This window comes from Xyrauchen texanus, chromosome 34 (genome assembly GCF_025860055.1).
Source record: "Xyrauchen texanus isolate HMW12.3.18 chromosome 34, RBS_HiC_50CHRs, whole genome shotgun sequence".
NCBI lineage: Eukaryota > Metazoa > Chordata > Actinopteri > Cypriniformes > Catostomidae > Xyrauchen > Xyrauchen texanus.
Genome location: NC_068309.1, coordinates 35,271,924 through 35,297,726, shown reverse-complemented (window position 1 = coordinate 35,297,726; position 25,803 = coordinate 35,271,924). Strand labels below are relative to the sequence as shown.

Here is a 25,803-nt window from a genome sequence, read left to right as displayed (position 1 = left end):
TCTAAATAGTTGCACCACTTGATGTTTTTAAGTCATTTTTGTTCTCTTTTGTTAAAAATAGTAAAAAATGCTCATGTAACTGTCACAAAATAAGAACTTGGCACATTATTTTTGTGTAAACTACATTATTTCCTTTTCATCATCTCAGACATACTTATCAATGACACAAACTGACCCCCTAATTGACCTACTGTGTGTGTGTGTGTGTGTGTGTGTGTGTGTGTGTGTGTGTGTGTGTGTGTGTGTGTGTGTAGGTTTAAGTGGTTTATGAGGACTTTTTCTTTTGGTTACAAACTGGGAATTACAAGGGTATTATGCTATAAATGTGGTTTATAAGGACATTTCTAGTGACCCTATAATTCAAATCGCTTAAAAAAACCTAATAAATGATGTTTTTTTATTTCAAAATGCAGAATGTTTTTTGTGAGGGTTAGGGGAAAGAATCTATAGTTCATACAGTATAAAAATCATAACGTCTATGGAGAGTCCTCATAATGATAGACATGTGTTTGTGTGTGTGTGTGTGTATATATCTTACTTGATGACCCCATCCTCCATATAGATGTCTGCATAGAAAGACTGATCATCATTCACAATCCGACCACCTTTAATCAAAAGCCTCTCACTCTGACAAAATAAAACAGAGAGACAGATAGAGAGAGAGGATGAGGACATATATTTAGATTGACATCTACACCAAAAAACACAAAACAAATGTATACATGAATGTAAGGTTTGTATATTTCAGTTTGCAGATAGCAACCTACAATTGTTACCTCTTTACAACTTACATTTATTTCAAAGTCATTATTGCAATATTTCATTATTCCAAATAGACGTTGTGTAACATACAGTAGCAGACTATACACTATAACATTCAGCGATTGTCAACCCAACTGGAATGGAAGCAAGATGCCCAAGCAGCTAACAAAAACGTTTGAACAAACTAGGCAAGTTGAAGACAGAAAACATAACCGAAACTTTAATTATAAACAGGTCAATGTCTTATGTAACTTAAGGAAATCCATTGAAATACTGCTCAGTGTCTGGGAAAGTTAATTGTCAACATATTTTATGCATTGAATTCTGTTAACATTTAAACATGTTAAAATGTATTAAACTGAGTTCGATTCAGATCGATGTAGTTATGAGGAAAGTGTAGACATGTAAGAAGGGGTGAAAGAGCCACAACTCTGACTGCTTTACTTCATTAGGTGTACAGTAAAAGGGAACATACCATTATGGTACATGTAATAAAATGAAACATGAAAAACTAGAAGCACTTGTGTAAAAACTCCTGTAAATATCAATTCACTATGATCCCTGAGTGCAGCTTTAGATCATAAATTATTAAGTTAATGTGGATCGATATGTCATGGGGGAAGTAATGCAGAGTAATGCAGAGCTAGCAGAAAATAGGAACCATATAGCATGATTTGATATACAAAATGAAATGCAGCTTTCTGAATATGCCCCTCATCAAACAAAAGCGTTAGTCTCACCCCAGCTCATGCCATTTGTTGAGTTATGTTGTTCTAAACAAACACGAGAATTTTCATAGCGCCACAGAGACACAGTGTTTACAGTTTTTGAGTAAATGAACCTCTGAATGGCTCACTTATAGTTAACTCTGAATATAGACCTTACTCACAGACTGTGATGACTCGTTTCCACATTATTTATCAGCGTAAATCTCACGATTTGTTTTTATATTATAATTAACATTGTGCTTTGTGTTATTTTACCCTGGAATTCGTTTTAAAAACTGAATTACCACAGCTGTGACGGGGGTTTCGATTATATCCACTGAGAAAGTGACAGTAAATTTGGCATCTTCTCCCATCTGACTGTCTTAATCCAGCACTGTCAGTTTTTATTTATTTATTTTTTGTTCTCTTCTGGAAAGTCATTCAAATGTAATAGTTGATTTTTTCATTTGGTCTTGGAGCAAATGGGTAAGTGAAAATAATATTTGCTGTGATCTCCCATTCACTTCTATCTAAATTTACCCTGCAAACGTTTACTTCTGCATTCCAAAACCCAGAGTGTGAAAAAGGTCTGTTAAGCTGAGATAGAGGAAAGTAATTTAACATTAACAAATGTGCACTTGAAGGTAAAAAACATCAGAATGTTAATTCATGACTGTGCAGCTAAATCAGGCTGGGGGAAGGTTTGCTGGGTTTTGAGTGGTGCACATCTCTATCCATCACATCAACTAAGAGTCAAAATGATCAGAGTGATGGTTCTGCAGTGGCGTCTGAGGCTCATTATTTCTGGTGGGGCAGAAACGATCACTTAACCTGATTTAGAACATTTTTGGAAACATTGACGGACAATTCCAAATGCTGTCTGTCATTTTGACGCTGTGTGTGTGTGTGTGTGTGTGTGTGTGTGTGTGTGTGTGTGTGCCCTGTTTATTCCCTAGTATTAAGATGCGTTAAGAAGTCTATTAACAGGCACCATCATCATTTACACCATGGTAATATGAGTCTCTTTTGTGTTTGGATTGAATAGAGGGTCTCTGATTTCATGATTGTATACAGCAATCATTACTTCTGTGTTTTAATGCATGATAATAAAGCACAAAAATATATAATAAAAAAATGTGGCACAGACTTTCAGCCAATTATACTTGCATTAGAGCAGAACTGTCAGTTATTTTAGTGAAGTAAAGGTATTAATAGCTTCAAAGACGTGCTTCTCATCTGTGACACTTTATGTATTTATGCGCTTCAAACTGCAAAGTTTAAAATCCTTGTTTTAGCGTAGCGGTTGACTGACAGGTAAAACGTTCACACTAGACCTCCTTGGTGTCACGAACCCCGCTCCTCTGCTTCTCCCCGCATCGTCTAGCACACACACACACACACACACTCCCTCACTCCGCCCCCTCGAGCTTTTCACGCTCTTTTTGCTCGCTCGAGCCCTCACGCCCACTTTGCTCCTACTCGCTCACATGCTCGTAGGCAATCTCCCTTCCTCGAGTTTCTCACGCGCTTCCAATCCCCAGAACATTATGACCACCTGCACTCGCGTCATCTGCACTCCTGCACATTAGTTTCACCTGCACTCGTCTCGTCACCTTTCCTTGTTTACACCTGCACCTTCCCCTATAAATACCACAGCACATCCGTTTCACGGGTGTTGGTTATTGTGTTTAGTTTCCCGTATCTTCGCCCCCCGCTAGTCTCGTCTAGTTCTGACCTCCTCTTGTTTACCCCTTAGCTTGCCAGCTCCCCTTGTTCCCCTGTCTTTGATCCCGCTAGTCCCGTCTAGTTCTTCGCCCTAATTGTTAACTGTTTTCCCGGCTTCGACCTCCCGCTCTCGTTTACCACTCTCTCCCGGATTTGCCCCTTACAATACTTTGATTCCCCGGCTTTTGACCCTACGCTTCCCTCGACAACTCTTCACTGGATTTGCCCTTTGTACTTTTGCCTGCACTGCTTTCTATTAATAAAGCAGTTTCATCCGACATTGTGACTGTCTCATCTTGTGTGTGTGTGTGTGTGTATGTGTGCGGGTTACAAAATAACCAACCTCACCGTTGACAGTCACAATGCCCCGCGCTAAGGATTCGTGCAGCTCACTAGAGCAGAGAAGCACGTCACATTCGGCGCGAGGAGCTACAGTGTGGAGAGATGACCACGCGCTCACGGCCCAGGGGCAGCAGGTATGCGCTATTTCTGATTTGTTTCACCCTATTTCACCTGTGTCTGCCCCTGAGCCCGTTTATGCCTCCAGTGCATTTCTGAGCGCCGTGCACTCTCCACCCCCGGAGAGGTTTTATGGCTCTTCGGACGCTGACCAAGGGTTTTTTATGCGAGGCAGCGGTTGTGTAACTCATAACCCCACCCTCGACATTATGGAGCCAGCGGCCCAACTCGTGGGGTTGCGTCAGGGGAGTCAACCCTTGGAGGTTTATGTTGTGGATTTTTGTGCCCTGGCCAACCAGGTGAATTTTAATGAGGTGGCTCTGAAAACCATTTTTCAATTTGGACTGAATGAGCCAACCTCATCATTCATGCCTGGTGGTCGCTGCTCTCTCAACCTGGCTCAGTTTATTGACCTCGTCCTACTGTACGCTGGTTCCTTGTTTACTGTGGGGGAGGCAGACACTGAACCAGCGCTCCACACCACGGCCCCCGTCTCGAGGCCTGTCACGGCCCCAGTCCCGAAGCCGGACACGGCCCTAGTCCCGAAGCCTGTTACGGCCCCAGCCTCGAAGCCTGGCACGGCCAGCGAGTCAACGCCCATGCCTGCCACGGCCAACGAGCCAGCGCCCACGGCCCACGAGCCAGCGCCCATGCCCGCCACGGCCAACGAGCCAGCGCCCATGCCCGCCACGGCCAACGAGCCAGCGCCCATGCCCGCCACGGCCAACGAGCCAGCGCCCATGCCCACCACGGCCGGCGAGCCAGCGCCCATGTCTGCCACGGTCAGCGAGCCAGCTCCTGTTGCCTCGACCGCCCCAGAGTCAGCGCCTGTAGCCTCGACCGCCCCCATGGCCACGTCCCCTGTTGGCCGACGACGTAAGAGAAGGAAGAGGGCCCCTTCTCCCCAGTCTCGTCTTGTGCTCAAGACCGCAGCGGTTCCCCCAGAGTCTTCCATGGCTCTGCCGGGTTCTGCTCCGCCCCCAGAGTCTTCCACGGCTCTGCCGGGTTCTGCTCCGCCCCAGAGACTTCCACGGCTCTGCCGGGTTCTGCTCCGCCCCCAGAGTCTTCCACGGCTCTGCCGGGTTCTGCTCCGCCCTCAGAGTCTTCCACGGCTCTGCCGGGTTCTGCTCCGCGCTCAGAGTCTTCCACGGCTCTGCCAGCCTCTGCTCGCCCCTCAGAGCCCTCGCGGCCTCCGCCTCACGAGCCTCCCAAGGCTCCTCCTCCCAAGCCTCCCACGGCTCCTCCTCTCGAGCCTCTCAGGGCTCCGCCCCTCGAGTCTTTCATGGCTCCACCCCTCAAGCCTCTCACAGCTTCACCTCTCGAGTCTCTCAGGGCTCCTCCCCCCCTCAAGCCTCTCACGGCTTCGCCTCTCGAGTCTCTCAGGGCTCCTCCCCCTCTCAAGCCTCCTAGGGCTTCTCCTCACGAGTCTTTCATGGCTCCACCCCTCAAGCCTCTCACGGCTTCGCCTCTCGAGTCTCTCAGGGCTCCTCCCCCTCTCAAGCCTCTCAGGGCTTCCCCTCTCGATTCTTTCAGGGCTCATCCTCCCCTAGAGCCTCTCAGGGCTCCGTCCCTCGAGTCTTTCATGGCTCCACCCCTCAAGCCTCTCACGGCTTCACCTCACGAGTCTTTCATGGCTCCACCCCTCAAGCCTCTCAAGGCTTTGCCTCTCGAGTCTCTCAGGGCTCCTCCCCCTCTCAAGCCTCTCAGGGCTTCCCCTCTTGAGCCTCTCAGGGCTCCTCCTCCCCTCGAGCTTCTCAGGGCTCCTCCTCCCCTCGAGCCTCTCAAGGCTCCTCCTCCCCTCGAGCCTCTCAGGGCTCCACCCCTCAAGTCTTTCATGGCTCCACCCCTCAAGCCTCTCACGGCTTCGTCTCTCGAGTCTCTTAGGGCTCCTCCTCCTCTCAAGCCTCTCAGGGCTCCGTTCCCCAAGCCTCTCGAGCCTTCCAGGACTCTGCCTCTAGAGCCTCCTACGGCTCCGCCTCTCGAGCCTCCTATGGCTCCCCCTCCAGAGCCTCCCACGGCTCCACCTCCCGAGCCTCTCACGGCTCTGCTCCCAAAGACTCCAGAGCTTTCTATGGCTCCGCCTCTCGGGCCTCCTACGGCTCCCCCTCCAGAGCCTCCCACGGCTCCACCTCCCGAGCCTCTCACGGCTCTGATCCCAAAGACTCCAGAGCTTTCTAGAGCTCCGCCCCTCGAGCCTGCTACGGCTCTACCCCCCGAGACTACACAGCCTGCCAGGTCGTCGCCTCGGGGACCTCCCACGGCGCCACCTCCCTTGGCTCCACCTCCAGAGCCTTCCAGGCCTACCTCGCTAGAGCCGCCCACGGCGCCACCGTCATTGGCTCCGCCTCCTGAGCCTTCCAGGCCTTCGCCCCTAAAGCCTCCTTCGGCTCCACCTCCAGAGCCTTCCAGGCCTCTGCCTTTAGAGCCTCCTGCGGCACCACCTCCCTCTGCCCTGTCTCTTGGGCTCCCCATGGCGCCGCCTCCTCAGCCTCTCAGTACCCCGCCTGCCGAGTCTCTCACGGCTCCGTCTTCCAAGGCTCCGTCTCCCAAGTCCTCCACGGCTCCGCCTTTCACGGCTCTTCCCTGGCCCCCTGACCCTGTCCGGTGGCCCCCTGACACTCTCCCTGTCCTGTGGCCTCTTCCCTGGCCTTCTGACCCTGTTCCTGTCCGGTGGTCACCTTCCAGACCCCCGGACCCAGTCCCTGTCCTCCAGTCGCCTTCCAGACCCCCTGACCCAGTCTCTGCCCTATGGCTGCCCCCTAGATCTCCCGACCACCCACCTGTCCACTATGTTCCCCCTGACCTTACCTTGAACTGCCCATGGACTGTCTCACTTCCCTTTGTCTGTCCCCCGATCATCCTGCACCGCCTCCCGCGGCCGTCAGGAGCCGTCCTATTCAGAGGGGGGAGTACTGTCACGAACCCCGCTCCTCTGCTTCTCCCCGCATCATCTAGCACACACGCACACTCCCTCACTCCACCCCCTCGAGCTTTTCACGCTCTTTTTGCTCGCTCGAGCCCTCACGCCCACTTTGCTCCTACTCGCTCACATGCTCGTAGGCAATCTCCCTTCCTCGAGTTTCTCACGCGCTTCCAATCCCCAGAACATTATGACCACCTGCACTCGTGTCATCTGCACTCCTGCACATTAGTTTCACCTGCACTCGTCTCGTCACCTTTCCTTGTTTACACCTGCACCTTCCCCTATAAATACCACAGCACATCCGTTTCACGGGTGTTGGTTATTGTGTTTAGTTTCCCGTATCTTTGCCCCCCGCTAGTCTCGTCTAGTTCTGACCTCCTCTTGTTTACCCCTTAGCTTACCAGCTCCCCTTGTTCCCCTGTCTTTGATCCCGCTAGTCCCGTCTAGTTCTTCGCCCTAATTGTTGACTGTTTTCCCGGCTTCGACCTCCTGCTCTCGTTTACCACTCTCTCCCGGATTTGCCCCTTACGATACTTTGATTCCCCGGCTTTTGACCCTACGCTTCCCTCGACAACTCTTCACTGGATTTGCCCTTTGTACTTTTGCCTGCACTGCTTTCTATTAATAAAGCAGTTTCATCCGACATTGTGACTGTCTCATCTTGTGTGTGTGTGTGCGGGCTACACTTGGTTTCACCGGTCTCAAGCATGAGAATATCATATCAAGAAATGTATCATATAAGCCTATCTACTGTCATTTATATGCCATTATAATGGATGCCACACCCCTGAATGTAACTCTAGTACTTAAATGAAAACAAGTATGAGGGATAAATCATGACGGAAATTTTACAACTCTGTCAGATTGGCGGATAAAGATTTTTTCTTAAACATGATGCCACGCACAAACATCCCTAATCATTTAATCTCAGCACAAAACACCACTAAAAAATGCATCCATGTCAAAAAGCTCAAGTGATCATGAAATAAACCAGATATAGACAAATCGTCAAAGGCATTGCATGTTACCTTACTAACACGCATGAACAACATAACAAAACTACAATAACTGCTCAATATTGAGAGTCTGTTCATATGCTGTTTCAGATGCTGCTTCTGAGGCTGAAAACATCCAAAGCTGTCTCTGGCTGAAATATTAATTAATAATATTAAAATAGAGAACATTTAGATTTTTGTCCAAAAACTTCAATTTCGTGTAAAACGAGTTGCACCTAGGTGATTTTCATGAGCTCAGTCATATAAAGGCTTTATAAAGGGAAAGTTGAAGGTCTGTTTTTGACAATGACAAAACCCAGGAAAACAGGAAGTCAGAATGGGGCGAAAACCCTTTGACACACAAGTTATCCCCCCATTGTCTTTCAGCAACGCAACGTTTGGAAATCTAGCCAAGACCCTTTTGATTTGTGAAAAAAAAACATTTAACACATAATTAACATAATAAACCGATGACATATACAACACATTAATATATATATATATATATATATATATATATATATATATATATATACAGTGAGGAAAATAAGTATTTGAACACCCTGCTATTTTGCAAGTTCTCCCACTTAGAAATCATGGAGGGTCTGAAATTGTCATCATAGGTGCATGTCCACTGTGAGAGACATAATCTAAAAAAAAAATCCAGAAATCACAATATATGATTTTTTAACTATTTATTTGTATGATACAGCTGCAAATAAGTATTTGAACACCTGTCTATCATCTAGAATTCTGATCCTCAAAGACCTGTTAGTCTGCCTTTAAAATGTCCACCTCCACTCCATTTATTATCCTAAATTAGATGCACCTGTTTGAGGTCGATAGCTGCATAAAGACACCTGTCCACCCCATACAATCAGTAAGAATCCAACTACTAACATGGCCAAGACCAAAGAGCTGTCCAAAGACACTAGAGACAAAATTGTACACCTCCACAAGGCTGGAAAGGGCTACGGGGAAATTGCCAAGCAGCTTGGTGAAAAAAGGTCCACTGTTGGAGCAATAATTAGAAAATGGAAGAAGCTAAACATGACTGTCAATCTCCCTCGGACTGGGGCTCCATGCAAGATCTCACCTCGTGGGGTCTCAATGATCCTAAGAAAGGTGAGAAATCAGCCCAGAACTACAGGGAGGAGGTGGTCAATGACCTGAAAAGAGCTGGGACCACCGTTTCCAAGGTTACTGTTGGTAATACACTAAGACGTCATGGTTTGAAATCATGCATGGCACGGAAGGTTCCCCTGCTTAAACCAGCACATGTCAAGGCCCATCTTAAGTTTGCCAATGACCATTTGGATGATCCAGAGGAGTCATGGGAGAAAGTCATGTGGTCAGATGAGACCAAAATAGAACTTTTTGGTCATAATTCCACTAACCGTGTTTGGAGGAAGAAGAATGATGAGTACCATCCCAAGAACACCATCCCTACTGTGAAGCATGGGGGTGGTAGCATCATGCTTTGGGGGTGTTTTTCTGCACATGGGACAGGGCGACTGCACTGTATTAAGGAGAGGATGACCGGGGCCATGTATTGCGAGATTTTGGGGAACAACCTCCTTCCCTCAGTTAGAGCATTGAAGATGGGTCGAGGCTGGGTCTTCCAACATGACAAATACCCGAAGCACACAGCCAGGATAACCAAGGAGTGGCTCTGTAAGAAGCATATCAAGGTTCTGGCGTGGCCTAGCCAGTCTCCAGACCTAAACCCAATAGAGAATCTTTGGAGGAGCTCAAACTCTGTGTTTCTCAGCGACAGCCCAGAAACCTGACTGATCTAGAGAAGATCTGTGTGGAGGAGTGGGCCAAAATCCCTCCTGCAGTGTGTGCAAACCTGGTGAAAAACTACAGGAAACGTTTGACCTCTGTAATTGCAAACAAAGGCTACTGTACCAAATATTAACATTGATTTTCTCAGGTGTTCAAATACTTATTTGCAGCTGTATCATACAAATAAATAGTTAAAAAATCATATATTGTGATTTCTGGATTTTTTTTTTTAGATTATGTCTCTCACAGTGGACATGCACCTACGGTGACAATTTCAGACCCCTCCATGATTTCTAAGTGGGAGAACTTGCAAAATAGCAGGGTGTTCAAATACTTATTTTCCTCACTGTATATAAACTGTATATTTTTAAGAAATGTTTCATGTCTTAATAGTAGCATGCTAGTGCAGATGTGCAATCGGTGCACATCAACAGTAACAACGTATCTGTCTAAGGATTAAAAAAAAAAAAAAAAGTTTTAGCGAATCAAAATAAAGCTGATGCTTGGTGTCGACATAATATTTTTCCATTACACATAAACTCTATGTTGATATTTCAAAAGTCACGAACAACTGGTCTGGAAACACTTTTTGTCGAGAAAATTGGCATTAACATAACAATTTAGAGTCATGAATTTACCCCAATCGTTAGCCTGTGTCATGACGACAAGGAATACATCCTTAAAAGCCAATTTATTGTATGTGAGTATGGATTGATCTTAATGGCATATAAATCTGATGCTGCAAACATGACTCTTACAGTGCCAACACAAAAATTTCGTAATTAGCCCACAATACAAAACACATATAATTTCTGAGCACAAAGATGTTTTAAATTAAAAGCAAATACACAATACTAGGAGTAAAGCATCAGTGTGCTTCTTTGGAACACTAACATATAACCCATATCTATACAATTATTGTTTAGCTTACTTTTGAAAACATGCAAGCAAAATTCACTGTATTAAATTAAATAAATTAGCCTACCAAATGAATAAAGCATTAAATAAATAAAAAATTACCAAACGAAAACAATTGCTGAGCTTCTTCAGAAAACATAAATTGCATTATGATGCTAAAATATATTTTAAACAAGTTCAGATGGTCATTAAAAGTCACTGGACAAATATGCGGGATATAATGAAGTTGTGATGCTTTAGATTACATGATTGTTCAAAATAGCCTGTTGAATATCAGGAATGTATCATATGTAAACCTGATATTACACAGCATCATTTTTCTTTAATAGTTGTGCACACATCATATACACATCGATGGATGATCCTTATACTAAGACTGAAAGTTTCCCCACTACTCAGTGCGGGTTGTTAGCTTGAACAGGGCCATGACGATTCACTTTTGGGTCAGATAGGCACAACATCAGAACCAATATTACAGTCCCATCAGAAGGGCAACTGTTCCCATTTGATTGCAATTCCTCCTCTTCTGATTGCTTTTATTTGTCACATTAAAATGACAGTAAGTTGGCTAATGTCAATGAATTATTTGTATATGATTATTTTGCAATAAACTTTAAATACTTTATTTTGTACTTTTACTGAATTTTTTAAAAACTTTTTTGGAGCAAACGAACTACAATCCCATGAAGCATTGTAAATTATATAATTGAATTAATGTTGGAAAAGAATACAACTATTGATTTAAAGTTCTTGATTATAAGTATTTGAATAGTATATATATTTTATATTCATATTTTATATTTTATTATTCATTTACAAATATCTAAGTAGTTTCACAGTGCATCACGGGGGAGGGCAGTCACTGCAGAGCTCTTTTGCTGGTATTGTTTGTTGTGATTCTCTGATTGGTGGACCTCTGTTCAGGATCATTGGTAGTGTAGTTTTTCATCAGGAATTCAGCATATTAAATATGGTTTTATAAAAACAAAGTTTAAATATTGTGGACTGACAGCTTCAACAGAAGCATAAACCATTACTTAAAAACCTCAAAGCTCAAGGTTTATGTTAGCGTAATAGTTAAAGTACCCTATGGGTAAAATTTATGGGATTTTTACTTCAGGAACCAGACTGTTGCTCTATATTTGCAATGCTTCATAGATTCTAGTTTATTCCCTTATAAAAGACAATAAGTCTTGTACCTTTGTCTTTTTTCCAATTTTTTAAAATGTCTTGCTTCAAATCAAAGTTTGAAATATTGTGACTCAACTGGTTGGATCAAGCTGGTTGGTTTGGTTCATTGCTCATTTTGTTCAATCCCTATGGAGAAAATGAATGGAAGAAATACTACCAGAACCAAGGCCTCTGAAAAAGTAGGCATTCACTGTTGTGCTCTATAGACAGAAAATTCTAAGAATACCAGAGGCCCATCTGAGCCATGCACACAAACAGTGCAGTCATTTGTTGTTGCTTATTTTGTGTGTGTGTGGGGAGGGGAGGAAGGACACAGCCAAAGAGTGCTGAGCCAAAGGACATTAAGGCGTGGAGTAAAAGCCATGCTTGCACACAGAAACGGGCTGGGATTGAAGAAAACTACTCTGTATGCATCCAGGGCTGCAGTCTTGTTGCCTGGTGACAAAAATATTTACCATGCGCTTATGACAGTTTATTCTTTTTTGGCCAGTTAAGTAGTCAAAACACTGGAACTTACCAATAGAAATACACAATGACCAACATCTATTACACTACAACACACATCCACCCTGTCCTATGAGTTAGCTAATTGGGTTGTTATAGCAACTAAGATCCCGGCTGGTTTCTAAAACCTGATCTTCTTACAAACTGCCCATATGAAGTATTTTTCCCTCGTGTAAGGAGTGCCTAAAACCCCCTTAACCCTAGTAAAATAAATTTAATGCACAGCATTAAGTGACTTACTGATTTACAAAATGTCAGCAAAAGCAATGTAGAAAAAAAAAGTTTACATTTATTTACATTTATAAAAATTTCCTAAAATGAATAATCAGAGTAAACACTTTTTCAGCCAAGTATTATAGTTCATTAGTCTGCTATGCTGTTTACAATTGGTAAGCAAAATAGCTATTTATGTTGCATTCATATCATGTCAGAATTACAGTAATTATGAGATTCAGAATTGTAAAAAGCATTCACGTCTTCGCAAAACTTGTAATTACAAGCTGTAAACTCTGAATTCTATTGCTGGTTTCACGTCATGTCAGAATTACTGTATGTGACAGGGCGGAGGGCGGGGCCGGGTCGTGATGCTACACACCCGGCCCCTAATCAGGCTAATCAAGCCTCCGAGAGGGATAAAGGCCGACTGGAGACTGCAGTGGGACAGAGAGAGAGATTTACGGACAGCTGTCCAACACCTTTGTGTGTTTATCAAGTTCATAATTCAAATATTATTTATATTCTCAAGCGGGTTCTTGCCTCCTCCTTTCCATTAATCCCTTTACACTGGTGACAAAATCCGGGAAGGAGGAGGGATGCGCCGTAGTAGAGTCCTAGCCATTACCATCCACCCCAACGGAGCAGCCGCGGCGATCCGCCGGAGGACGGAAGAGTCCGGCCACCAGAGAGTGGACGAACGGCCGCAAAGGGAGAAGGGCCTCCTAACCAACCACCTGGAGTGGTCAGGGCCACTGCCAGGGGCAGAAGAGACCCCCTACCAGCCGCTGAAATGTGGCGGGGAATGAGACCGCCAACCGCGAGAGGGGAGGGGATCCTGGCGGACGGGGGAGACCCCTTCTGTTTCCCGAGAACGCGGCAGGGCGTTCTGTCTGCCAGACTGCCTCTGATCCGTCCGGGGAGGCACGGCTGTCGTCCGTTGGAGGAGTAGCCGAGGACCAAGCTACGCTGTATCGGAGAACCGGCGAGTAAGTGTTTTATTTTCTCTCTCTCTCTCTCTCTCTCTCCCACTGCCGCTCCATTTTGGCCTTTCCCTCTCTTTGTTTTTGTTCATTTGGTATTCCGGCATGTAGGTGCCACATTTTTTTTTTTGTTTCCCTTACCTTGACCCCTCCCTCATCCAGCTAGACGGGGATGACCTGCCATCAGACGGGGCATTAGGCACGCCCCTCCCCAGGGAATGGGGATGGGGGGGTGTACGTCATGGCGGGGGAATCCCCGTCTAGCTGGATGAGGGAGGGGATAAATGCTGACTGGAGACTGCAGTGGGACAGAGAGAGAGATTTACGGGCAGCTGTCCGACACCTTTGTGTGTTTGTCTATTTGTTAAGTACATAATTAAAATATAATTTATATTATCAAGCCGGTTCTCGCCTCCTCCTTTACATTAACCCCTTTACACCGTAACCATCAGATTCCGAACTGTAAAAAGTATTCACGTCTTCGCAAATCTTGTAGTTACATGTTGTAAACTCTGAATTCTATTGCTCGTTCACGTCATGACAGAATTACTGTAATTATGAGATGGCAACACGGAGAGTTCTTGGACCTCAAAAGTAATTTTTTTCCATAGCAACACATATAACGTCAAAATGGATCCATGTGCAGTTTTACTGTTAATAACAGCAATATAAGTAATCACTACATGAATACATAAATTCACCTCTATATGTTCTGGGGAAATGTTTAAGAATAAATACAGCACTCCAGATAACACTTGCGAGATAAAATGGCATATCAGAGAGCAATATAAGTTTCTGTCGAGGCCGCTGCCATATTGGTTCTCTTTACATAAAATTATGACTGTCAAGTCGGAGATTTCAATGAATTCCAATTTACAACTTGTAATTAAAAGTTCTACAAAGACGTGAAAACGTTTTCCAAGTGGAAATCTTGTAATTACAGTAATTCCGACAGGACATGTGTGCAGTCTTTTGGCTCATTAGTCTACATTAAACTAAATGTAGTTTACGATTGCCAAGCAATGAAGCAACTTGGTGCATTCATTTATAGGTGTGAGTTTATCGTCATTGTACAATGCCTTCAAAAATGACTCATCCAATAAAAATGTGGAGTTGGAAGTATCCATTTTACCCACAATTTGCCTGACAAAGCACAGGGCGGCACTATGATGATTCTGAATGTTGCTTGACTGTTTTCTGGTTCCGGTCTCCATCATGAGCAATCAACAATCAAAACAAACGATCCAGACATAGAACAACAACCATTTTAAGTGTACAGTAAGTCTGAGTAAAAATTACTTCAGGCTCAACTTGTGCAGTTGTTGGCTGTCATAACAACTTGAAGTAGTTAATTATCTAAAAAAAACTAACCTTGGGGCATTGCTTTATGTCATCAACACTCTCAGTCAAAAGACAGTCATTGCGACTCGGCAAAGTATTGGCACTGTGTTTTTTTATTTGACAGTATTTCAAATTTAATATGCTAAACATCACATTTCTTTATAAATACATACGCTGATGCAAGTGAAAACACTGCATACTGGAAATTAAAATAGATCTCTGATTTGAATCGTGGAACACTTCCAAGTTCAGGAAAATGGTGGATAATTTGTTAATTGGACATGCAACTTTGTCATCCAATGGTATTCCTTTGTGCATCTTGGAATACAGTGTAATGACCATGGTACATGAATATGATAATCATTCAGTACCATGGCACACAAAAGTAAAATGTTATTAATCTACTTTGATACAGCCACAGTACTTTTTGTAGGGTTTACAAAAACCCCTTTAGCTGACAGGCCTGATGCTAATGTGCAGAAATAGATCATTCAGTAGGGAAGGTCACAGCTGAACAAAAATATTGATGTCCTGTTACCCGCTCTGTTCTAGGATTTGAAAACATCAGGGGTTGAGGCCCAAACATATGGGGCTAAGGGTATGGTCGATGTTCTTAATTATCCTGTTATTATTTTACAGTGGGAAAAACTGCTAGAAAGGATCTGCAAGGGGGGGCATCCAAATTTTTCAGAGTGAATCGCAAACTGATTTAGAACATTTTGCCAACCTGTTTGAGCAATTGCTAGTTCTGATTGTAAACATGCATATTTTTCCTGTCAATCGATTAAAATTTGTAATTGAATTCATTACATGACATGCCAATTAATTCAAATAATCACATGCATCTGTATAAACTGAGAATGTCCCCCAAACAAAGATAATTCAATATAAATAATAGGGGTGGGTAAAAATATCGATTTCCTGTTCCATCACAATCTTGAATTGAACGATCTCAATATCAAGATCTATCTTTACCTGAGAGTAAAAGTTGTTCCGTGTAATGTGTGTCCAAAGACGAGATCCACGCAACCCATTTGCCATTGAAAAATGTCACTTTTAATACCCTTTCTGTCCTCTACATTCAGTTGTTGATCAAAAACAACACAAAATAAACATTTAATTCTAATCATATATAATATCACATTTATTGATTAAATACATTCATTTGTTCATTTATAAAAAGCTAAAACATGAACAAAATTATGAAAAACTAATAAAATATAAGTAGTAAAATTATATTTTCATATTGTACCTAGTTAGAAGTTTCCCTGTATAATTAACAGCATTAGCTTGGAGAGAATTTAAATAATATTTAAGCAAAAGGAACATTATATCTAAAATAAACCAATATGAATCGACATCGAATCGTACTGAATCGAGCACTTGCGCTTGAATCGAAACATTTCTGTATCAACACCCAGCCATAATAAATACAACTAATTAAAGTATTTTTATATATATTGTGGCATATCCAGAACATCCAGACCCTCCTCACGTCATCATCACCCCTCCTTTTCTGAGGGCCGTATTTCAGCCAGGCATACAATGGGAGCGGGCAGGAGATTGGAGAGGCGCAATTTAATAAGCCTCATTTGGCAGGGTATGATGAGGTGCACCAGAAGTGAATAGAGTCTTATCACTTCTGTGTTAAAACATAGAGCACAACTCTCCTCAAGAGGTCGGCCTCCTCCCCCAAATCTAGGCATCCTCGCAGGTCCAGGACCGCTCCCCGGAACCCAAGGCCTATCTATGCATCAGACAGGTGCTTTTGGAGAGTCTCACTGGTTTTCACTTGCATCATAAATACCGCTTTAAAGGTGCACTTAATATTTTTTAATTTTTCGTCTTGGACTTACACGCCATAGTGGTGTGGATGCAGCATCATTGAAACGCAATAGTTTTCAGTTACCAACACCATTATAGAAACTATTCACAGTCAGCAATAATTATATTAATTCATAAGTAAAGTGTCCAATGACAGGACAGTTACTGAGATTAAGTGAGTGGTATGTCGCTGATCATGTGATCCTAACACGACAGCCCCCATGAGGGGACCCTCTCCATGTAGAATAAAACAGCTTTTATAAGGTTACTGATATGACTGATGTCTTCATCTCATGTGAGTGCTCGTGATTGTATATATATATATATATATATATATATATATATATATATATATATATATATATATATATATATATATATATATATATATATATATATGTTTCAAAATTAAAATGTGTTTCTTTAGGAGTAAGAAATTAATAAGTGCACCTTTAAAATTTTCATCTCGAGACAGTTGCAATCTGTTGCGCTTCGTCCAGCTGTCAACGCGTCTTGGCTCACGTTCTGTGGCTGCGCTGCTTGTGAGGTTGTTGAGGTGCACTGACTGCCCCCTTCTAACGCGGCTCATAAAAACACAAAGTTGCATATACTTTAAGCTTGAATTGCTGCAATGGTAGGAAAATACGTAGTTTTATTATGCAATTTACATACTGTTCTTTAGGCATGACTAATTGTGTGAATTATTTTTTTTTTAAATTTACACGTTAAGTTGACAGCCCTTAGTCAATAGCCACGTTTCCACTATCAGCCCAAATGAGGGCGTGGTAGTGCTAACCAGGGCCAGTTCCATTCCCACTGGTACCGATTACGCTTGGGCCAAACTGGGGAGTGAGGCGAGTTCAATGTCAAAGGCGGAGTTTAGCCGAACTTGCCAGGTTGTGTATCCAGCGCACCGCTGTATAGGTTCACGAAAAATAAAACATTGCGAGTACAGTAAAAATAAGTTAGAATGAACAATGGACAAAGCAGTTGCCAAAGAAAGATCTTTCCATGGCTCGAGATCATGGACAGTGTGCTGGGACACCATGGCAATTGCATTTGATGAGTTGTCATAGCTTTTTTACATATGATAGAAATTCTATATTATAGATAACTAAATAACATGATACCTCAGCATGAGCTTTCCTGTTGTTTGTGAAATGAACGGGGGGGTGTGACGTTGACACCAGGGCGGCGTGTTAAGGGCGGGTTTTAAAGCAATGCTGTGGAGGCTTTTGGCCCGATGGTGGGAATGCAGATCGTTTCCTTTCAATTCAGTCATGAACGATGCCTCATAGCTGACACTATGGGGTTATCCCTGCAGGCATCGCCAATCTCTGAAACTCTTTAAAATCTCGCCAGTTTTAATTAGCAGCAGGCCTATATAATGGCGGTGCAGAGCGCTATCTCTTCAGAATTTTCTCCTTCAGGGTGCTGATAATCTCTCTCTTGCACTCTGCATGAATGAGAGATAAGAGAAATGAGAGAATGGATGAGAGATTTCTTCTACCCCCTGTGGTGCTCTGGTGGTTGCGCATTACTACATTCACCACTGAACAGCAGTGTTGAATTTCCCTCTTGTGGGACAGCCGGCGGAGACATCATTGCCGATTTCACTGCTTTACAGTGAACAGATTAATGCCTTAATGTAATGTATCCTTTGAATTATTGGATTGTATTGAATTTTTTTTAAGCATGTAACATAAGCGCTACAGCCTGATTGTGTTTGAATGTGTATTTGTATACTGTGCATAATCGTAAAAGAGCCGTTTGCTTAAAATTTTTCCACAAGCACATGAAAACCATCTGTCTGGCAGGCACAAGCGCTGTTTTACGGACTGTGGCGCACATTGAGGCTGATTGAGTTCACTGTGAAGATGCTTGCTCTCAGCTCGTTTTTCGATCTGAAAGCCAAGGCAATCCCCCTCTCCTCCTGCTATACTCCTTCTGTGGCTTCCGAAGAATCGCATGAGGGAGGCATGTGAGGACGGGGAATAAAGCATGGAGATTTGAGGAGGATTTATCGCCGGATCTTGCCTTCTCCTCTCCTCTACATCAAGTGTCTTCGGTCATTCAACACAAGTGCTGTGATTGCCTGGGCAGAGCCCATGCTGACACAGTGCTCGCCAAGTTTGATTGCATTTTTGGTAGCCGCATAAAAACATTGAAACAATTTGCTCTCTGCTTGCTTTAGTTCTAAAAGCCGAAGCCGGTCCTCTCTAGTCCTGACACAATCCTTCTGGGGCTCCCGAGGGGCCGCGGCTATACAGCACGGAGAACTTGAGGTGCTTTGTCACTGGTTTGTGCTGTACGTTACTCTTCTCCATGTAAAGTTGCTTCGTCTGCCCAGTATGGCCTTGATGCGGGGCATCCATGATGCAATCACATTTGGCAGAGTTTATGATTAGAGGGATGATATGTCACTAACATTATTCCTACATGGCACATTCCTGCATGTTTGTTGAGATTGTTTGTATTATTGTGAGCGTGTAATACTCCCTATATCTAGCGAGGACGGGGCACGCGCTCAGGTGAGCTGTTTACCGTAAACGCTTACATCATGTGGTAACGCCACGCCACTGTTTAGCCGCGTTAACCATTTGGAAAATGCCTTCATATTATAAAACATGCATGGCACTCGTCGAGTGTCCAGATGCAAAGTGTCCAGATGTGACGGATGTGTCGAACACAGGCTGGGGAGCCCTGTGTGATGGGCACCCAGCCTTTGGAACCTGGACAAGTGTTCAAGCGACCTGGCACAAAAATTGTCTGTAACTACTCTGTGTATTTCTATCATTAGACTTTCCGAACAGCTATCCAGGGGTTCTGATCAGAACCGACAACACGGTGGTCATGGCCTACATAAATTGCCAAGGGGGAGTTTGATCTTGGCCATTGATGAACCTGGCACCGGCTTCTGCTCTGGTGAGAGAAACATTTATCGAAACGTATGACGCACATTCCAGGTCACCTGAACAGCAGCACAGATTTGCTCTTGCGACAGGGTGCAATAAAAGGAGAATGGAGACTTTGTCCTCAAACAGTTATGATGATATGGGATTGATTCGGGGAAGCCAAAATAGATCTATTTGCATCACCGGAGACAACACACAGTAGCCTGTGGTACTCCCTGACCCATGCACCTCTGGGCATGGACACTCTAGCCCACAAATGGCCAGCGGGATGCAAGTATGCATTCCCTCCCGTCCACTTAATTGACCAATTATTGTGCAAAATTCAGGACGAGAAAGTGGTACTGCTGAATGGCCCAACCGCCCATGGTTCCCAGAGTTAATAGAGCTCTTGAATGCAACCCCCCTCCCCCCACCTTGGAGGATTCCACTAGCAGGGGGCACGATTTGGCATCCACATACAGAATTGTGGAAACTTCATGTGAGGCCACTGAATGGTGCCCGACTGATACACACGGGCTCTCGCAACCAGTACTTGACACCATATTACAACCCTTCAACGAGACGTTTATAAATGCCGAAACAGCGAGTGTTCGATGATTGGTGTTCCTCTTGGGACGAGGACCCTGTTCAATTCACCGTACAGCCTATCCTTCGCTTTCTACAAGAACGTTTAGACACGCGTCTCACCATGTCGCTGCCATAGGAACTTGACATATCCCACTTGGTGGTCAATTAATAGGCAGACACCCTTTGATTGTGAAATCCTTACATTTCGAGATGTGGTTGAGACCGTCTCACCCCACCATCATCCCAGTTTGGGACTTGCAGCTTGTTTAAAAAGCACTCACAGGCCTGCTTTTACACGTACTCTCATTAGACTGCACTGATTCTCACTTTGGATTCAGTAAAACGTGTCAGGAGCCTTCAAGCGCTGTCGGTCAACGACTTTTGCTTAGAGTTTGGACCAGGCTTATCATAAGCCATTCGTAAACACAGGAAAGGCAACGTGCTGAATGTTTTCACCACTCCCTTTAGGGCGCAGGTCATTACCCTTCAGGCTTTCTCCCCCCATGTATGAATATATACTTATTCACACATGCTAGTGATTAAATTCATTCTAAGATGACTGTGCTACCCGAACCGATGATGTGCCATATATTCATCCATTCATCATTCTGCTTCTCCCTTCTTATTGAGATGAGAAGAGGAGACTCGATTGATGCTTTTTAATACCTCATTGGCAGGGTTGGGAGGGTTACTTTTTAAATGTATTACACTACATATTACATGCTGTATAATGTAATTTGTAATGCATTTCATTAGATTACTCAAAGTCAATAACGTAGTCTAAATACTTTGGATTATTTCTTCAGGACAGGAATTTTTTTCACTTGTTTTGACTATAAAAATAATATACACATGTTAAAAATGCATTCTCTGAAAAACCTAAATATCTTATGTTGATTCTATAACTAAATAAGTCAAATTGATCTTGGTGTAAGTATATTTAGATATTTTGTACATAATGTATTATCAAGAATACGAATAATAATACGAATATTTTTGCACTAATATCAAAGGTCTTACTAGAAAGTTTTTTTATTATGAACTAATGTGAATTTTCTTGATAAAAAAATATGATTGTGCCTAGTAACATGTGCATGTAAAATGACTAGAAATTACATTTTATAGAACTTTTGTAACAGTTCATAGAACTACAGCTTCAGCTCCACTCAAAAAAATTCTGAACAAAAAACAGGGCTAGACTGGAATCATTTGGGCTCGAGCCCCATCACTCTATTGTGTATTTGCTCTCTGTATATGTTGTTTGGACTTTTGTTTATGCGAATGCAAATTAAGTTTGATTTGGAAGAAATAATATTAATAGTATTATAATATTAATGTGATATTGATATCGAAAGATTTTAACAATATAACAGCAGCACTTGAGCATCTGTAGAGGTTGAGAAAACCACACCTTCACCTCTCCACACAGCTGCCGTTACACACACACCGCCGGTGCACGACCAGAGGGATTAAGCCATTTTTTGTATATAAAAATCTGTTCAATTGGTGTACGGTTTATTGCGAAGTTCGGTAAGCATGTGGAATATTTTTGAACTAACAGTATTACAGCCTGAATAAAGTGCTAAATCATATCACACAATGCATACACGCCCGTTTTCTTGTGCTGGACTGCGCAGTTTCACAGCATCAGGACCATGGATAATCCATCAGGACAAAGAGCATCAATGCAAAAACTGCAACACACATGTCTCTACACGTAACCTTTATAAAACATTAGATTTTTTTGACAAATTGTATTGTGTCTGGTGCTAGTATCTACCGGCCATATAAAACATGCGTGTAATAGTCTATCGGTTATGGGCGTGATTTTCCTGCTGCAGTCCATCGGCTCATATTAAACCCATCGACATTTTAGTTTTTTGGCACAATACAAAAAGACCATAAGAATCAGTGCAATAAAACACAACTACGTTGCTATTTTGCCGCATCCATAGACTATTTTAAAAGCGAGACACTTTATTACACTTTGAATATGATTCCCCCCAATAGAGATTTATCAGCTTGTCACGATAACTCAACAGGCAATCACTTTAACCCAACAATATTAGATATGACATATCTCCAGCCCCAATATGCAATTCTATCAAAGCATTTGTTACAAACACAAAAGACTACATAAGAAAACAGGCATTAGAATACTACTGTTAGTTAATTTAAATGTATGAAACTTACGGTGATTCTGGGGATGTTCTTTTTGCCTTGGTACGACATTTTTTTTTTCGTAAATGAAAGATGTCTTTATTGTCTGTATGTGCCGAGACCGTTCTTTTTCTGTTGCGCACACTTGAGCTGTCTCTCAAACACACTGCTGGGCTCCTCCCTCCACGTCCTGCTGTGTTTCGTGTGAGATTTAAACCACCAGGAGGCGCCAAAACAGATTTCTGGGAACCGATTCTTTTGAACAGTCAATGAACCGCTTCAACAACAAAAATAATAATCGGTTCCTTACGTTATCACATGTCCCTAAACGTCCTGTGACATTTTACATACTTCAGACACATTTAAAATAAATGTCTATGAGGGAAAATATAGCAATTTATTTAACTGGAGATCTGATTCTCATGTTCCTCAGCGGCTGTTTGCTTATTTTGAGACGCACTTAATGTAACCGAAAAAGACAGACAGGTTACACGCGATCCGCGGCTCAGTCTGATTCGCGAACGAATCGTTTAGTCCGTCATAGGAAAGAACGACTCACAATAAAGATTTGTTCATGAATCGGACGTTCGTTGTCTCCTTAACACTGGTGTCAAGCACTGTTATAATTTCTTAAAACATATATTGTTCTGTTCTTATTCACAACTGACGACAAGAAATATTAAAATATTGACTGGTATTAAGATATATACTTTTTAAACAAGTAAACGAAAATCAACAGCACTTTTCGTCATCTACAAGGGAGTAGTTCATTTTCTTAATAATTGAACGTCACACATTTGTTCATGGAACAGATACATAAAGAACATAAAGACTGCAGTCTAGGTCATTTGTAAATGCATCAATGGTTAAAGATTCAGTCAGGGAGTAGTCACACAGTGATGGCAAACAAAGGGGAGAGTGGTTTGGAGAACAGCTGCTAAGCCCCACCCCACCATGTGTCTCTTTTGTCTGAGCAGACACCCCTTAACCCCTGAAAGGTTTTTTTCCCCCAAAGGGAAATTTTGTTCATATTTAGTTCCCTTCAACTACATTATTTATATATATATATATATATATATATATATATATATATATATATATATATATATATATATATATATATATATATATATATATATATATATATATATATATTAACAAGTGAATACCTATCTATCTATCTATCTATCTATCTATCTATCTATATATATATATATATATATATATATATATATATATATATATATATATATATATATATATTAACAAGTGAATATCTATCTATCTATCTATCTATCTATCTATCTATCTATCTATCTATCTATCAGTAGTGTTGGGACGGAATACATGTAACAGGATTACGTATTTAAAATACAAAATATAAGTAACTGTATTCCACTACAGTTACAATTTAAATTTTAGAATACAGTTACATTCAAAAAGTATTTTGATTACTGAAGACATTTCTTTGCATTTTATTGTCATTTGTTTAATTAATATTTAGTCCTTTCAGATGGAAAACATTTATACATATAAATGATGTGATCCAAAGTGCATTTGAACAGCGGTGAAACACTTTCTTATGATGTGTTACATTCACACGAGCAGACAGAGAAGTACCTTTGAAGTAAGTTTGGAGCAGAAGAGATAGCAAAAAAAGATTGTCAGATTTTCACTAAGCTAAAATACTATTTCTAGACATTTTACATGCACATGTTACCAGACACGATAAATAAAATGTATTGAGAAAATTCACGTTGGATTATAATTTCTTTTCTCAAGTAAGACCTTTGATATTAGTGCAAAAATCATATTCTTGATAATAATTTTTGTATTGTTTTCCTGTAAAAATATCTAAAAATCCTTAAAAAAAAAGATCAATTAGATTTATCGTGTTTTAGATACATCACTGCATAAGATATTTAGGTTTTTCAGAGAATGTATTTTTAGTATTTTGTTTTACTGTACTGACAGAGTTTTTATAGTCAAAACAAGTGAAAAAATCTACCAGTGCTGAAGAAGTAATCCAAACTATTTAGAATGACCTTGATTAATCTAATTAAATACGTTACAAATTACATTTTACAGCATGTATTCTGTAATCTGTAGTGGAATACATTTAAAAAGTAACCCTCCCTTCAATATATATATATATATATATATATATTAGGGCTGTCGATTTAACACGTTAATTCAGTGCGATTAAGTTGACAAAAAATAATGTGTTCAATAAATTAACGCAATTAATCGCACCATAATAAGGAAGATTCCTGAGAAGTGCAAGCTTGTAGTACCACCTGTTTACTCCAGAGGGCAGTAAGTGAAATTTCATCTGTGTGAGCAACGCACAGTTTATACAGTGAACAAAACACATCAGTAGGAAGAACAACGCAAACATTACATTCTTGCGTTCAAAACACTTGAAGGTGCGTAAATGCGAACTAAGGGATCTCAAGATGTGTTTAAAATTGAGTATTAAACTATATTTAACTTGAAACATTGAACTAAACATTTTATGTGTATGATGCAACACACCCGAGATGTCTGACGCAGGTGTAAATTGACGGGCTCTTAAACAAGCCCTCATAATCTGAAACTGATTGACAAATTCACTTGTGAAATGGATTGCTGTGAACTGTGTGCCAATGATTGACTTATGATCAATAATATGGTAGTAAACAATGCATTGTATTCTAAAGCTGCTTTTTGTATTGTCTTATCAATGATTAACTCTTCTGCTAAGAGAATGTAATGCATTTTAATTATCTGAATATTTTTTATTTTAAATTTTATATATATATATATATATATATATATATATATATATATATATATATATATATAATTTTTAATATTTAAAGATAACTATGTATAATTATATATTGATATAAATATGCATAATCTTTATATATTGAATTATTGTTATATGAGTGGCTTTCTCAGCAAATATTTGTATATGCGATTAATCGCGATTAATCAATCGGGACCCCATGTAATTAATTCGATACATTTTTTTAATCGATTGACAGACCTATATATATATATATATATATATATATATATATATATATATATATATATATGCATATTGGCAGCTAAAAGTTTGGAATAATGTACAGATTTTGCTCTTATGAAAAGAAATTGGTACTTTTATTCACCAGTGGCATTCAACTGATCACATTGTATAGTCAGAACATTACCAGAGTGGGCAGTGGGAGTTGTCTTGGGAGGCAAAGAGATCTATCTGTGCCTTGCCGAATTTGGTTAAACTGAGATAATGAGGGTCAAACAAGGCAGAGAAATAGAAGCGATGAAATTGTGGAGGTGTAGAGAGATTGCAAATTAATCTCGGTCAGCATTGCAAATTAAGTTAATTTGAGAAAAACCCCTCTCACACTCTGCACTTGAAATTGGAAAAGTATTGACCGCAATCAAAAAGTATTGGGAAAAGAGCAAGCTCCTCCTGGTTCAAAGCATCTCTTTTCTCGGTCTGGAGTTGGACTCAGTCTCGATGATGGTGCGCCTCACAAACATGCATGCCCAGACAGACAGAAGATGCCGGTTCCACTATTTCAGAGGCTCCTGGGGCATATGGCATCCTCGGCGGTGGCCACACCGCTCAGGTTGATGCATATGACCCATGGAGTGAGGAAATCGCTCTTTATTGAGAATGTGGTGCGGCAAATTAAACAAGGATTCTCCTCCCGGCACTCCACCGGGGGACAATCACATTAGTGGACCAACTCAAGTGATTAACAGCTTGCATCAGTTGCTTTTATTACAGCGTACACTTGACAAACAAACCAAAAACAGAATAAACAATGTAAT

General features: G+C 41.6%; 1 protein-coding gene across 2 annotated transcripts in view; it reads right to left on the bottom strand.

Moving 5' to 3' along the window:
• dpysl3 (dihydropyrimidinase like 3) overlaps positions 1 to 25,803 on the bottom strand; it is an 81,797-nt gene that overhangs the window by 40,990 nt on the left and 15,004 nt on the right. The window contains exons 4-5 of one of the 2 annotated variants that reach the window (XM_052103790.1): positions 6,250 to 6,265; positions 539 to 627 (exon numbers count right to left, since the gene is read on the bottom strand). In XM_052103790.1, coding sequence (XP_051959750.1) covers positions 539 to 627; positions 6,250 to 6,265 — 105 coding nt within the window. Of the gene's footprint in view, positions 1 to 538; positions 628 to 6,249; positions 6,266 to 22,008; positions 22,158 to 25,803 lie in introns of those variants that run through there. The other variant, XM_052103789.1, reaches the window with a different exon arrangement.